Raw genomic sequence first — 14,950 nt, 5'->3', positions numbered from 1 at the left:
ATGGTAGCTACAGGGAGCTTTGAGGGTAGATAGTCAGGTAAAAGTTCTTGTTTCGAAAGATAGGAAGGAAAAAAAAAAAAAAACCGCAGTAAATTCAAATGTTAACAAGAAGGAGCCATGAGAAGAGCGGTGAAAGATAACTGAGAACAGGTAAGATTACAGACAAAAAGGGGAGGGACTGGAATCCAGAATATACCAGAAAACACAAGGCAAGATGAGGCTTGGATAGAGGGGATTTCTTACAACAACAAAAGAAAGTCAAGGCATAAAGACAAGGAAAGCATAAAGAAAGTTGGTCATTTTCTTTCAATAGTCTTTACACTCAAAATAGCTGGGGGAGTCACTTGCTTACAATGAAATAGGAAGAAGAACAGGAGTTAAAGCTTGGAGGGCATGACAAGGGAACCTAGCTGAAATAGGACACAAACCTGCATAACTGTTTTCCCTAAAAGTTCAGTGGCCATGAGGCAGGCAGCAAAGAATGAGCTGTCAGGTATCTTAGGGGGTAAACTGAAAAAGTGTGGGAGAAGCAAGGGAGAGGAACTGAAGGCTGTCAAGTATTTTTCCCAACATCATCAATTCTAAAGCAATCTTCTACTTCTGTCTTGAGTATTTATTTACAAGGAAATAAAAGTAGGTCTTCTTAAAAATAGTTCCTTGGCTCTGAGCGTAGCTTCTCTGTGATGAAGATTATTTTAAGTAAATTTTATTTCTGGTGTTTTTATTACTTTGTAAGCAAGGGCCACTCTAAATCTGGATGGCAAATGCTAGTTTTGTATTTAATCTAGGGCAAAAGAAGTCTATGTAATTTATTATATTAAAATTAACTATTAAAATAAGTATGGAAGTACTCTGTAAGTATATGAAAGAAATTAGTAGACTACTGATAAAATTAAAAATTTTTATTTTGTTAGGGCCCTAGGATTATAGATTAAAAAAAAAATTTGCTGGGGCTGGTGTTATGGCATAAAAGGTTAAACCTACACCTGCAGTGCCAGCATCCTACAGATGTAGGTTTGAGTCCCAGCTGCTCGACTTCTGATCCAGCTCCCTGCTAATGCACCTGGAAGATGGCTCAAGTGCTTGGGCCCCTGCACCCCAAAGGAAATCTGAAAGAAGTTCCTGGCTCCTGGCTTCAGCCTGGCCCAGCCCCAGCCGTTGCAGCCATCTGGGGGGTGAACCAGTGGATGGAATATTTCTCTCTCTCTCTGTTTCTCTGCCTTTCAAATAAATAGAAAAAATAAGAATTTTTATTTTATCATTTCCTAAAACTTATTTGAGAGAGACAGAGTTTATTTGAGAGAGTCAGAGTACATGAACTTCCATCCAATGGCTCATTCCCCAATACCTGCAAAGACGGGCTGGCAGGGCTGGCTAGACTGATGTGGGCAGGATGCCAGAGCTGGGGAACTCAATTCAGGTCTCCTATATGGATAGCAGGAACTACTTGAGCCACTGTGGTTGCCTCCCAGGGTGCATATTAGCTAGAAGCTGGGGTCAAGAACTGGAGTTGGGTATGCCAATGTGGACATGGGCATCTTAACTTCTACGCTAAAGGACCACCCCTTGCTAGCCCTTGTATGATGTTAGTAATAAAAAATAATTGTTTTTAATATGTAAAACAAGTAAAAATCAGAGTATACTCATGCCATCACCAATTTGTAGGGGATTTCAAAGGAAAATATCTTGGTCAGATATTGGAATTAAGTATACTTCATGCTACTTTTAAAAAAAAATTATTGGGGCAGGCATTACTGCGGGTAAAGCCACCGCCACATTCCATGTATGTCCTAGCTGCTCAACTTCCAATCCAGCTCCTGCTAATAGTCTAGGAAAGCAGCAACATATGGCTCAAGTGTTTGGGTTTCTGTCACCCACATGTGGGACTCAGATGGAGCTCCTGGCTACTTGCTTTGGCCTGGTCCTGTGCTACTATTGCGGCCATCTGGGGAGTGATCTAGCAGATGGAAGATCTCTCTATCTCTCTGTCCCCCTCCCTCCTTCCCTGTCACTCTTTCAACATAATTTGAAAGGCAGAGTGACAGAGAGTGAGAGAAAGATTTTCCATCTGCTGGTTCAGTCCCCAAGTAACTACAATGGCTAGGACTGGGCCAGGCTGAAGCCAAGAGCCTACAACTCTATCCGGGTCTCCTGAGTAAGTGGCAGGGACCCAAGTACTTAGACCACCTTCTGCTACTTTCCCAGGCATATCAGCAGGGAGTTGGATGGGAAGCAGAGCAGCCAAGACTCACAGCAGCACTCTGATAAGGAATGCCAGCACTGTAAACAGTGGCTTAACCCCCTGTGCCACAATGCTGGACCCACATGCTACTTTTAACATAAACTAAATGCAAGATTTATCATTTTCACAAAATGAAACAACAAAAAAAGTTCCTCACAAAATAATTATCAATGAAAAAAAATCAATTAGAGATTACCTTGTCTTTTGACTGTCCTTGTCGAGCAATTGCGTCATATTTAATTTTTCCTTCAGGATCTACCTGAATGGCCAGTGCATTTGACATTTTTTTCTTGCGTCCCATATCCAGTGGATACTGAGCCACGTGGATCTCTGGAAAAGCACCTCCATCTCCAAAATCCTGTATATTTAGGGGGAAAAAAGGGAAAAGAAATAATATTATTAGCAATTCAAGAGTCAAAACACTTATATATTTATTTATTCAACAAATGGATTACTGAGTCCTTAGCAGGCATTAGAGATACTGTAGAAAACAAAGCAGAGGTCCCTGATCTTGTGGAGTTTACATTTTATGGGCAAAGATATAAAAACCAAGCTCTTTGGTTTGTGATTAGTACCATGAAGGTAACAGAAGAGAGGGTACTTTGGATAGGGTGGTTGAGCTGGCCTTTGTGAAGATGCAAAATGAGCGCTAAACTGTGAATGAGAGAGTGGTCAAGGGAAGTCTGATGAAGCATTTTCTAGGCAGAGCCCATAGCAACGATTCATGTCCTGCTGCAGGTCAAATGTGGCATGTTCTAGGCAACCAGAGTCCAGCGGAACCAGGAGCTTACTGAGGACAGAAGAGCTAACACACAGGTTGCGTGGGTAGACAAACAGCAGATCAGGAAGGGCCACGGCCAGGAGTAGGGATTTACATATGTGACAGAAAGGCGCTATGCAAACACGTTTAGGACAAAGCAAAGAAGTTTAGTTTTAGCATATGTGCATGTAGGTAGATATACATAACACACAAAGGAACAGGTGAAGCTATACTTAGGGCAGAAATGCAAATAACTTTTTCTTGGAATTAGAGTTTATAATATCATTTATTCACAGTTACATCAGAAGCAAATACCATAGGAAGGACCTAGAAGTGAGTTACCACATTTCTACCATTATTATGATTGTAATGACCACATAAAATTACTTAGGAAAGAGATCTAAATAAAACATGCTAAATAAAGTCTGATGATAAATTTTAACATTAAACAAAGGTAGATCATCAAATAAACATAGGAACATCTAGTGTAATTTTTAAATAAAACACCTTAGTATACTATAATTTACAAAATGACGCTCACATTTATATTACATCATTTAATCCTCGTAATTCTTCAACATCTCCATATTTTCAAACAAAAAATTCAGGTTCAGAATACGTGATTTCTCCAAGATTTCACAGCTAGTACATGCAGAACTTTAACCTAGATCTTTTAATTTCCTTTATTTATTTGAAAGAGTAAGAGACGTGGCACCGTGGCACAGTTCGCTAAGTCTCTGCCTGCTATACCAGCATCCTATATGGGCGCCTGACTACTAGTCCTTACTACTCTTCTTCCAATCCAGCTCTCTGCTTATATCCTGAGAAAGCAGTAGAAGATGGCCCAAGTGCCTGGGCCCCTGCCCCCATGTGAGAGACCGAGACCAGAAGAAGCTCCTGGCTCCTGGCTTTGGAAAGGTGCAGCTCCGGATGTCGCGGCTATTTGGGAAGTGAACCAGCAGACGGAAGATCTTTGTCTCTTCCTCTGTCTGTAACTCTACCTCTCAAATAAATAAAAAAAATATTTAAAACAAACAAAAAACCCCTGTGGATCTTAAAAAAAAAAGAAAGAAATAAAGAATGAGAGACAGAGAAAAACAGAGAGATAGAATGAGTAAGCAATCTTGCATCCACGGTTCACTCCTCAAATGCCCACAATATCCAGGGCTGGGCTAGGCTGAACTATATCTGAGTCTCCCATATGGGTAGCAGAGGACCCAAGTATGCAAGCCATGACCTGTTGCCTCCAAGATGCATACTGGCAGGAACCTGGATTGGAAGAACTGGGACTTGAACCCAAGCACTGTGATAGAGGATGTGGGCATCTTGACCACTGTGCCACAATGCCTGCCCCTAAACCCAATATTCTAACTCCAAAAAACCTTTGTTTTTTCAAAAATGTATTTATTTGAAAGGGAGAGAGAAAGAGAAAGAGAGAGAGACATCAATCTACTATCAGCTAGTCCAAATGCCTACAACAATCAGGGCTAGGCCAGGATGAAACCACGAGCCAAGTCTCCCACACAGGTAGCAAAAACCCAAGTACTTGGGCCATCATCTGCTGCCTTCCAGGTGCATTAGCAGGGAGCCAGATAGGAAGTATAGAGTGGCTGGGACTTGAACCAGGCACTCTGAACATGGAATACAGGCATCCTAAGAAAGGGCTTAACCCCTGGGGCTGGCGCGGTGGTGTAGCGGGTAAAGCCACCACCTGCAGTGCCAGCATCCCATATGGGCACCGGTTCGAGTCCCGGCTGCTCCACTTCTGATCCAGCTCTCTGCTATGGCCTGGGAAAGCAGCAGAAGATGGCCCAAGTCCTCGGGCCCCTGCACCAGTGTGGGAGACCCGGAAGAGACTCCTGGCTCCGGAATGGCGCAGCTCCGGCTGTTGCAGCCAAATGGGGAGTTTCCCATGGATGGAAGCCATCTCTGTCTCTGCCTCTCCTTCTCTCTCTGTGTAACTCTGACTTACAAATAAATAAATAAATCTTTTTTTTTTTTTTTTAAAAAGGGCTTAACCCATTATATCACAACAATTTGCCCCAAAACTTCCTATTTTTAACTACTTTGATATGCTTTTCTTTTGGCTCAAAAAAGCCAAATCAGTACAGGTTGAACATCCCAAATCTGAAAATCCAAAATCCAAAGCTTTCTCAGCAGCAACATGACCCTCAAAAAAGTTCTAGAGTTTGGATTTCAGATTTTTGGATTAGGGATACCTGACTGATAAAAAAAAAAAATCTACACAAATCTTCCAAAATCTGAAACACTTCTGGTACCAAGCATTTCAGGAAAGGGATATCCAACCTATAGCACCATGAAGTGATAGGAAAAATTTTAAATTAATCATTTAGGGATTTGATGAAAAAAAAAAAAATCGTGAAAATATCCACTTCTACAAGCAGTATTCCATTAAAACTAGGATATGAGTTTTTAGGTACAATATGCCTACTTGCTAAAGAGAGGTGTGAAATTTTTGAAATCCAGCAGAATAAAGCTAAGACAGAGATTTCTTTGTAAATTAGGCAGGAATAGTTAAAGCATTCCTAAGAAAAGTGCCTTCTGTACCCACAGCATCAATCTGACACAGGCTCAGATTTGCTAGAGTTCAACTATAATAAGCTCTTCAGAACTGTAGATGCAGCATTATGTGGTCATTTAGCTTGCCAGAAAAATCACAGCTCTTACTTTGAAAACTAGAACAAAATGCCTTCTCCCATAGAACATTCACTCCTCTCAAGAGGCACCCATGGCATTTCCAGGTTAGCTGTCCATTTTGGTTTGATTTTCTAATAAACTGTTTGGTTCTATCTGGATATATGAAATCTTTATAATAAATTAAGATTTTAAAAAAGCTATTGGCAACCAAACATAATCCTGAAATGCAAAGATGTAAAAAGATGTAAAATATTTTAAAATGATGTGTGCCACTCTCATTTTGTAATCTACTGAGGGGTCAGAGAATATCTATGATTTCTCAGAGTAACACTCAACCTCTCTACTAGGTAATACGGACCACTACCTTTCTGCCCCGGGAAAGAGGGCATGACAGCCTCTTTGATGATGACCTTTTACCACACCCTGCTTCTTGAAACTTATATTATCAGAGAGAACAAAAGCAACAACACAAACCTCTTAAAACTGTACTGAGACTGCCTTCACACAACAGAACTCATAAAGACCAGAGCAGCCAAGGGAAGAAAGACAGGGACTTATTTCAGGACAAGATATGAACTAGCTGGTAGTCATCTTCTAGGCTCTGTGGAGTCTGGTAGGCAGGGGAAAGACAAATATGGGAGACAACTACAGCTGAACTCGCAAAACTGGAGCAATGTAAGTCTCAAAAGTTTGCTTTCCTCACTAGACAGGAAAGAGGGTCCCCTATGGGAAGGCTACTCTGAAATCAGGGAAAAGAATACATATTGAACTGACGTATGGGATCGTGAGTAATAGGAGACTAAGTACTGGCAAGGAAGTCCGCTCCTTGAAACAAGCTAGAGATATAAAGGTCACTCCACATTCTTCCCTCTCCCCCAGATCAATCATCAAGTTTTGTTTCTTTTACTTCCTAAAACCGTATATAATCTTGTGTAGCAGGAATGTATTAACAACCTCAAAAGGATGAAGAGAAAGAAATCAGCAGAGGAAGTGCTACTGCAGTTTTCCCTGGTGGACGGCAGCTCCTCAGGATTATGGGGCATGATCTGGATGGTGGGAAATTCACTTCCATCATTCTTTATTTTCATCTCTTACTTTCCCATTATCTTCCACATGCTGTAATTTATACTTAGGACTTAGGAAAAGACAAAGAACAGTGATACCAAACAAGAAAAAGATAAATTTTCAGAGTAAAGCACGCATCTCAAGAGCTCATGACGTTCCTAATCAGAGGTGTGAGGTTTAAAGGTATTTAACAAGTGTGCTATGACAAATTTCAGCACAGTTTAACGAGTCCAAACTAAGCATCCATATTTACCTCTAACAGCCGAGGTATCCAGCCTTTCCGGTACCCGTATGGGGGGGGCTCCCTTCGAGATGAGACCAGCGAGGTCTGCCGCGATCTCTGGGATCTTGCCTTTTCCTCAGCCTCAAGCTGGTCCTGAGAGAGCTGAGTAGGTGCAGGTAAAAAGCTATAAGCAAAGAAAATAGAATAATTTTAAAAACTTACATTTAATTTGATTATTGCAACTTGTCCATCAGAGATGATTTCTCCTATAATGCTTTTTCCTTTAAGCAAAAGCACAGGCTTCTCAATGACTTCCTGCTGTATTAAATACCACTCATTTTACTGTATATAGAAAGAAGTACTCAGAGACACACATTTGATTTGGACAAAGGCAAACGGAATTCAGAATAAAAATTAACAGGTATCTCACTTAAACTATTAAACTTATGCTTCCACATTTTTTAAAGGATTTTTATTTATTTTATTTGAAAGGCAGAGTCGAAAGAAAGGGTCATCAAAGAAGGATGCATTTTTCTCTGAAGGGAAGAGAGAATTTCCACTTTGCATATGGCCCTGTCTAAATACTGATGGAGTTTGTGGACTCAAAAGGCTTCCATAGTCTTGGCAGCTCATGTCAAGAGCCTCGGGTGATCACTGACAAGTGATAATTGTTAAATCAACAATAGGAGTCACTGTGATTTTACTCCCCATGTAGCCCTCTGTCCTTAATGAGTTGTATAATGAGAATTAACTATAAAACTTGTTCTCAAACAATATTTTATACTTTGTGTGTGTGTGTGTACAGCTGCAAATTGTTGAAATCTTTACTTAGTATAGAGTTGGTCATATGTATATAAAGTTAATTAAAAACTAATCTTGGGGCCAGCACTGTGGTATATTGGGTAAAGCTGCCACCTGCAGTGCCAGCATCCTATATGCACACCAGTTCGAGTCCTGGCTGCTCCACTTCCGATCCAGCTCCCTACTAATGTACCTGGGAAAGCAGCAGAAGGTGGCCCAAGTCCTTGGGCCCCTGCAGTCACGTGGGAAACCCAAAAGAAGCTTCTGGCTCCTGGCTTTGGATTGGCCCAGCTCCGGCCATTGTGGTCAATTAGGGAGTGAACCAATGGATGGAAGACCTCTTTCTCTCTGCCTCTCCTTCTCTGTGTAACTCTGACTTTCAAATAAATAAATAAACCTTTTTTTTTTCTTTTTTCTTTTTTTTTTTTGACAGGCAGAGTGGACAGTGAGAGAGAGACAGAGAGAAAGGTCTTCCTTTTGCCATTGGTTCACCCTCCAATGGCCGACGCGGCTGGCGAGCTGCGGCCGGCGCACCGCGCTGATCCGATGGCAGGAACCAGGTGCTTCTCCTGGTCTCCCATGGGGTGCAGGGCCCAAGCACTTGGGCCATCCTCCACTGCACTCCCTGGCCACAGCAGAGAGCTGGCCTGGAAGAGGGGCAACCGGAACAGGATCGGTGCCCCGACCGGGACTAGAACCCAGTGTGCCGGTGCCGCAAGGCGGAGGATTAGCCTATTGAGCTGTGGCGCCGGCCATAAATAAACCTTTTTAAAAAATTAAAAATGAATCTTAATGAAGAATGGGATGGGAGAGCGTGGAGGTGAGACAGGCATGGGGGTAGGAGGGTGGGTATGGGGGGAAGAACCACTACATTCCTAAAGCTATTCCTATGAAATTTGTATTCATTAAATAAAAGCTTTCTGAAAGAAAGAAAGAGAGAGAGAGAGGAAGAGGGAAGGAAGGAGGGAGGGAGGGAGGGAGAGGGAAAGGGAGAGGGAGAAGAAGAGAGAGAAAGAAAAAAAGGCAGAGTTACAGAGAGAGGAGAGACAGAGAGAAATATCTTTAATCCACTGGTTCATTCCCCAAATGGCCACAACAGCTGGGGCTGGGCCAATTCAAAGCCAGGAGTCAAGAGCGAAGAGTTTCTTCCAGGTCTCCTACATGGGTGCAGGGGCCCAAGGACTTGGACCTTCTTCCATTGTGTTCCCAGGTGTACTGCAGGGAGCAAGATCCGAAGTGAAGTAGCCAGGACTTGAACCGGCACCCATATGGGATGCTAGCACTACAGAAAGCTGCTTAACTCACTGTACCACAGCTCCTGCCTCCACATTTCTAACAACAAGCAGGTAAACACTTTTAATTACCCAGCTGACAACTGTCCAATACATGGCATCTAAGTAACCTTCTTATAATTATTTCTAACTAGTGCCTTGACAATTTTAGTGTGGATACAAAAGAACAAGGATTAAAATGGAAGGTAACAAAGAGGCGAATACAAGAAACACAAGTTGCATATCTAAGTGCCTTTTCCTCAAGGTATCTAGTTTACAATGGAATTTAAAACTGAAGAGGTGTAAGAATCAGAGTAACCTTTCTATTATATCATTCTTACCAACTTTTAAAAAATGTGTTTTATTCTGTATGGCAAATGAAGGGAGAGGGTCTCAAGTTAGAGCAACAGGAGAAAAAATGTTGAGTAAGATCCTAGAATGATGCTGTTCCATTGAGTGTCAACTGCCACTGGTAAATTCCAGGGCAAAGATGCAATTAAAGGTTTTCTTTCAGCACCAGCTACGAAATCCTGGCCCCACTTCCCAGGGGAGGACCTGTGAAAGTGCTGGTATTCTTACCAACTTTTAAATATTGTATTATAGTGATACCCCAAAGTACCAACAAAGCATTCAAGTAGATGAATAATAGATTTAATGGGAAAAATAATTCAGGTTCCTTTCTGATTTTTGGCTAGAAAGCATACTTGTTTAGTAGCACTTCTTCATATATATTCAAAAATATTTACTGGGGCCAGCCAGAGCAGCAGGTTAAACCCCACTTTACAATGATGGCATTTCATACTGGACTAGTGATCCATATTGAAGTACTGGCTGGATACAAAGCTACTTTTTTTTTTTTTAATTTATTTGACAGGTAGAGTTATAGACAGTGAGAGAGACAGAGAGAAAGGTCTTCCTTCCATTGGTTCACTCCCCAAATGGCCGTTACAGCCAGCGCTGTGCCGATCTGAATCCAGGAGCCAGGTGCTTCCTCTTGGTCTCCCACGCGGGTGCAGGACCCAAGGACTTGGGCCATCCTCCACTACTTTCCCGGGCCACAGCAGAGAGCTGGACTGGAAGAGGAGCAACCAGGACTAGAACCCAGTGCCCATATGGGATGCCAGTGCCGCAGGTGGAGGATTAACCAAGTGAGCCACAGTGCCGGCCCACTACTGGGTTTCTGATCCAATTTCCTGCTGATGCTCCTGGGAAAGCAGTGGAAAATGGCCCAAATGCTTAGACTGCCACCACCCATGTGGGAGACTAGAATGGAGTTCTTGCCTCCTGGCTTTGGTCTGGCCCTGAACTGCTGTTGGGACCATTTGAGGACTGTATCAGTAGTTGGAAGATCACTGTCACTCTGCCTTTCAAATGAATAAATAAATTTTAAAAAAATATTTATTGAGGGCCAGCGCTGTGGTGTAGCAGATAAGGCTGCCACCTACAGTGCCAGCATCCCACATGGGCACGGGTTCAAGTCCTGGCTGCTCCACTTCCGATCCAGCTCTCTGCTATGGCCTGGGAAGGCAGTGGAAGATGGCCCAAGCCCTTGGGCCCCTGCACCCACGTGGGATTCCCGGAAGAAGTTCCTGGCTTTGAATCAGCACAGATCCAGCCATTTCAGCAAACGGGGGAGTGAACCAGCGGATGGAAGACCTCTCTCTCTGTAATTCTTTCAAATAAATAAATAAATAAATCTTTAAAAAAATATTTATTTTAACAGGATAATCCTCTGCCTTGCGGTGCCAGCACACCGGGTTCTAGTCCTGGTTGGGGTGCCGGATTCTATCCCGGTTGCCCCTCTTCCAAGCCAACTCTCTGCTATGGCCCGGGAAGGCAGTGGAGGATGGCCCAAGTGCTTGGGCCCTGCACCCGCATGGGAGACCAGGAGAAGCACCTGGCTCCTGGCTTTGGATCAGCGTGATGTGCTGGCCACAGCGGCCATTGGAGGGTGAACCAACGGCAAATGGAAGACCTTTCTCTCTGTCTCTCTCTCTCACTATCCACTCTGCCTGTCCAAAAAAAAAAAAAAAAAAAAAAAATGTATTGATCACTGGGGTGTAGGCACTATGCTATGCAGGCAATGAGAGCATAAACAGCTTATAGTCTTTCAGCGGAGAAAGACAATCATATAATCAAAAATCCATAATTGATATATTAAGTGATGAGGGAAGAAGACAGTACTGAGACAGCACACATCAGAGGTTCTAATGCAGTCTGGGGGATCAGGTGTGATGGCTATGAGCTCAATGTTCAAATCCTTACCTATGCCACTTACTAATCTGGGTAAGTTACCTTTCTAAATCTGTTCTCTCATCTGTAAAGACAGATCATGAAAGTTATCAACCTTATAAGTATTAAATGAAAAAATTCCTGAACCAGCTGGCCTCCTGTCTGTTCCATGATTTCCTCAGTCTGGGTTGGCTATCTCTACCTCTGTTCCCATAAGACTTTCTGTGTGCCGGCACCACAGCTCACTAGGCTAATCCTCTGCCTGCGGCGCCGGCACACCGGGTTCTAGTCCCAGTTGGGGCGCCAGATTCTGTCCCCATTGCTCCTCTTCCAGGCCAGCTCTCTGCTATGGCTCGGGAAGGCAGTCGAGGATGGCCCAAGTGCTTGGGCCCTGCACCCGCATGGGAGAACAGGAGAAGCACCCGGCTCCTGGCTTTGGACTGGCACAGCACGCCGGCAGTAGCAGCCATTTGGGTGTTGAACCAACGGAAGGAAGACCTTTCTCTCTGTCTCTCTCTCTCACTGTATAACTCTGCCTGGCAAAAAAAAAAAAAAAAAAAAAAAAAAGACTTTCTGTGTACCATCACGAAAAATATTCACCTTACTGTAGTGCAATCATCCAGTCAGTTATCTATCCTCTCACGGCACCATCACCAACTTTGAGGCAGGGCCCGTGGATTTCACTTCTTTCATCCCAACCCCTCAGGAACTGTCTAGCTAACAGGGGCTCCTTAAATGTTTGCAAAATAGAAAACAGCTCACTTGATATTTCGCATTCGTCATCCTGATGTCCCTACAGTCGTGTCATCTTTCCCTAAAAAGACATTCTAGGAGCTTTATATTTGCTATTCCTTCTACCATGACATAGTCTATTTACTTACTAAAAGCAATTTTCCTTTACAGCAAACTTCCCCAACCTTTTAGCAGCCTGCATTTAGCATGCATCTCTTTGCTCAACTAATTACACCTTCCTAAAGTTGTGACCACCTTGTCCAAAAAGCCACTTGATTCCAAACTTGGAGTCACCCTCCAACCCTTTACTGTCTTCCTAGTACCTGGTACCTGAAATGGCATCATTGATTTGTTTCACTCATATAACCAGAATGCAAGCTCTGCACAGACAGGAATGCAAAAGTATAGGAAAAAGTTTCTCACTCATCAATCAATACAACACACCCAACACCTCTGGCACCAGATGCGTGGGGAGTTGCCAGACATTCAGGTAATGTCCAATTCAATTCAATTCTGACAGATCCTGAGGGCTGTCTTGCAAGACTACCACACTTCAGATACCAATTTCAAGTGCGCTCAGGGGTACACTCCTCACCCATGAGGTATAAACTGGGTTCCCACAACTCTCTCCTTGAGTTCAATTGGCTAGGCCAGCTCACAAAACTCAGGGAAACGTTTACCGATTCATTATAGAGGACATTAAAAGTATACAAACAGCGTCTGAAAAGCAACGTAGTTGCTAAGACTGGCCACTTAAAGACCGCATTCTGCCATTGCGATTTTAAGCACACAAGACCCTCAATATCTCTGGTATTTTCCCTGTATATCCACTTCAAATTCCAACTTTTTCTCTCAACCCTACCTGTCTATGTCACAATGCCTTGCACCTACCTGTAACAGTTTCTAAAGGAAACTCTTCGATCCACTCAGTTCTCTTCATCTAATTGCTTCTTGCATTAAGACTATCATCTATATAAATGAGCACTTTGATATTTGTATGCCTTGTGCCCCATCTGCGTTGCAGCTAAAGTCAGATCTCCTGGATACGTAACGCCCGAATACAGCAAGGCACTCGAAAGTCATTCCCAAAAGAATGGTCGCGTAAATTTTTTTTATTTTTTATTTTTTGATTCAGAGTGTCATCGGCCTGGCTCAAGACACCTGAGGAGAACGAAGCGTGTTCAGGGAGCTCAAGCTCACGCCCTAAAATGACAGCTTCCTTTGCAGCCCATTTTTTCACGCTAGACTTTTCCAGATGAGTTCGCGTGGAAAGTTTGCTTACTTAGACCGGGCAGCCAGGTCCCGCATAGGGAATTATGTAACTTCTCCCGCTTAGAGCATCTTTTTCTCCTAAAGGGAGCGCTTGGCCTTTGGTTACCAAGGCAACCGGGCACAGCAGCGCTCCAAGGTGGTTCGATTTCACCGAAGAAATTCTAAGGTTTGAAGTTAAAAGTGCGGAGCGGTGGCGCCTATGAGGTCACAGCGGCCCCCGCTGTGGCTAACTGAAGACTCCCCGATCAGTTCCGGATCCCCCTTTTCGGGAAGCCTTGTTCGGGGCGACAGGGTGGACAGAGAAAAGGAGAGGGCCAGGAGCGAACAACGGCCGGAGCGTCGCGCAGCCGCGTCCCCGCGCTGACCCCCGCCCGCGTAGGCAAACCCGCTCCCCACGGTGCCCTCGCGTCCCGCGGAGCCGCCGACCAAGGGCGCGCGTTCCACACACCCGCCAGGGGCTTCAGCGGAAAACACGTGCGGCTCTCCAGCTTCTGCGGTCCCGCCGAGGGTTTCGGCCTTGCCCAGGGGCCGAATTCAACCCAAGGCCGCTCAGGAAAGACTCCAGCGTCGGGGAGGCCTAGCCGCCGCGGCGGCCGGCGGGAGGCCCTCGCCATGGTCTCGGCTCTCTTCTTCCTGTGCCCTAGGCCAGATCCCTGGCTGGAGACGACGGGGCAGAGACATGAAAAAGAGGGGTACTACCAGACCCTTCCGTATCAAGGACCCAAATCAACAACCCACCTGGTGAGCGCCATCTTCTTCCGCTTCTTCTAACGCGAGCTACAGCGCCGCGGGGCGGGTCTTTCCCGGCAACCAGGAGCGAAAAGGGCAGAACCCGCGATGCGCAGGCGCCGCCGCCGAAAGGCCTTCTGGGACTTGTAGTTGTTTAAACGTGAGCACAATTCGGGTTTCTTCTGACCCGTGGGGTTTTACAGGACGGCCCCTGAAGAGTAAATGGCTAACTTGATTACTCATTTACTGTCACATGACAGGACATTTCCTTGGCTAAATAGCGAAGGTGGGGGGAGAGGCATTTTAAACGCCTTTATTTTATTCCCCTGCTCAGACCCATTCACCTAGAAGGGGTGTCTAAGTATAAGAGGCTGCCCGAAGTAAGTTGAGTGGAGGACGATGAGGTTTCTGAAACGGTAGGAAATCGTGAGACCGGAGCGTTCTTGGACGCTCTGAGAACATTCACAATCAGAAAACTGTTCTTGAAACAGTACCCTTTCTCCCCCAAACACTCCTGGGGATTTAACTGGGAAAGTTCAAACCGTTGGTAGAAAAAAAGAGAATTAAAATATGGTTATTTTATGAACCAAAAAAAAAAAAATTGAAATTTAGACATAGTTTTTAATAATAATACACATTTTCCATAAACTTCTTGAAGACCCACTGTATTTTTGTGTTCTTTAGCAAGTCACTTTCAGAACATTCCTTATGTGTATAAATATATATGTATATACCTACATACATTATATATATATGATTTAATATATTCAGTAAGATTTATAGGAGGCCATTGATTTGGACTGAGCTTCTGAACAAAGACCTGTCAAAAGTCAAAGCTGTGACAGATTTAGTTTGAAGATCTAAGCAGGGTTCAGCACTGTGGCATAATGGGTTAAGCTGCCACCTGCAGTGCAGGCAATGCCTTTTCAAGTCGCAGCTGCTCCATTTCCAATCCAGCTCCCTGC

At 44.0% G+C, this 14,950-nt stretch overlaps 1 protein-coding gene and 1 non-coding gene across 2 annotated transcripts in view; both read right to left on the bottom strand.

Moving 5' to 3' along the window:
* SNW1 (SNW domain containing 1) overlaps positions 1–14,067 on the bottom strand; it is a 40,717-nt gene extending 26,650 nt beyond the window's left edge. Inside the window, exons 1-3 of the mRNA XM_062181441.1 lie at positions 13,995–14,067; positions 6,979–7,132; positions 2,439–2,600 (exon numbers count right to left, since the gene is read on the bottom strand). Coding sequence (XP_062037425.1) covers positions 2,439–2,600; positions 6,979–7,132; positions 13,995–14,008 — 330 coding nt within the window. The 5' untranslated portion in view covers positions 14,009–14,067. The remainder of the gene's footprint in view (positions 1–2,438; positions 2,601–6,978; positions 7,133–13,994) is intronic.
* LOC133751768 (small nucleolar RNA SNORA30/SNORA37 family) lies at positions 9,463–9,590 on the bottom strand. The gene has a single exon (XR_009864862.1). It is a non-coding gene; the product is annotated as a small nucleolar RNA SNORA30/SNORA37 family (small nucleolar RNA).
* Positions 14,068–14,950: the final 883 nt, after the last annotated feature.

Source organism: Lepus europaeus, chromosome 22, assembly GCF_033115175.1.
Source record: "Lepus europaeus isolate LE1 chromosome 22, mLepTim1.pri, whole genome shotgun sequence".
NCBI lineage: Eukaryota > Metazoa > Chordata > Mammalia > Lagomorpha > Leporidae > Lepus > Lepus europaeus.
Note: the sequence above shows the minus strand (reverse complement) of the source record. Positions and strands in the feature narration are given on the sequence as shown.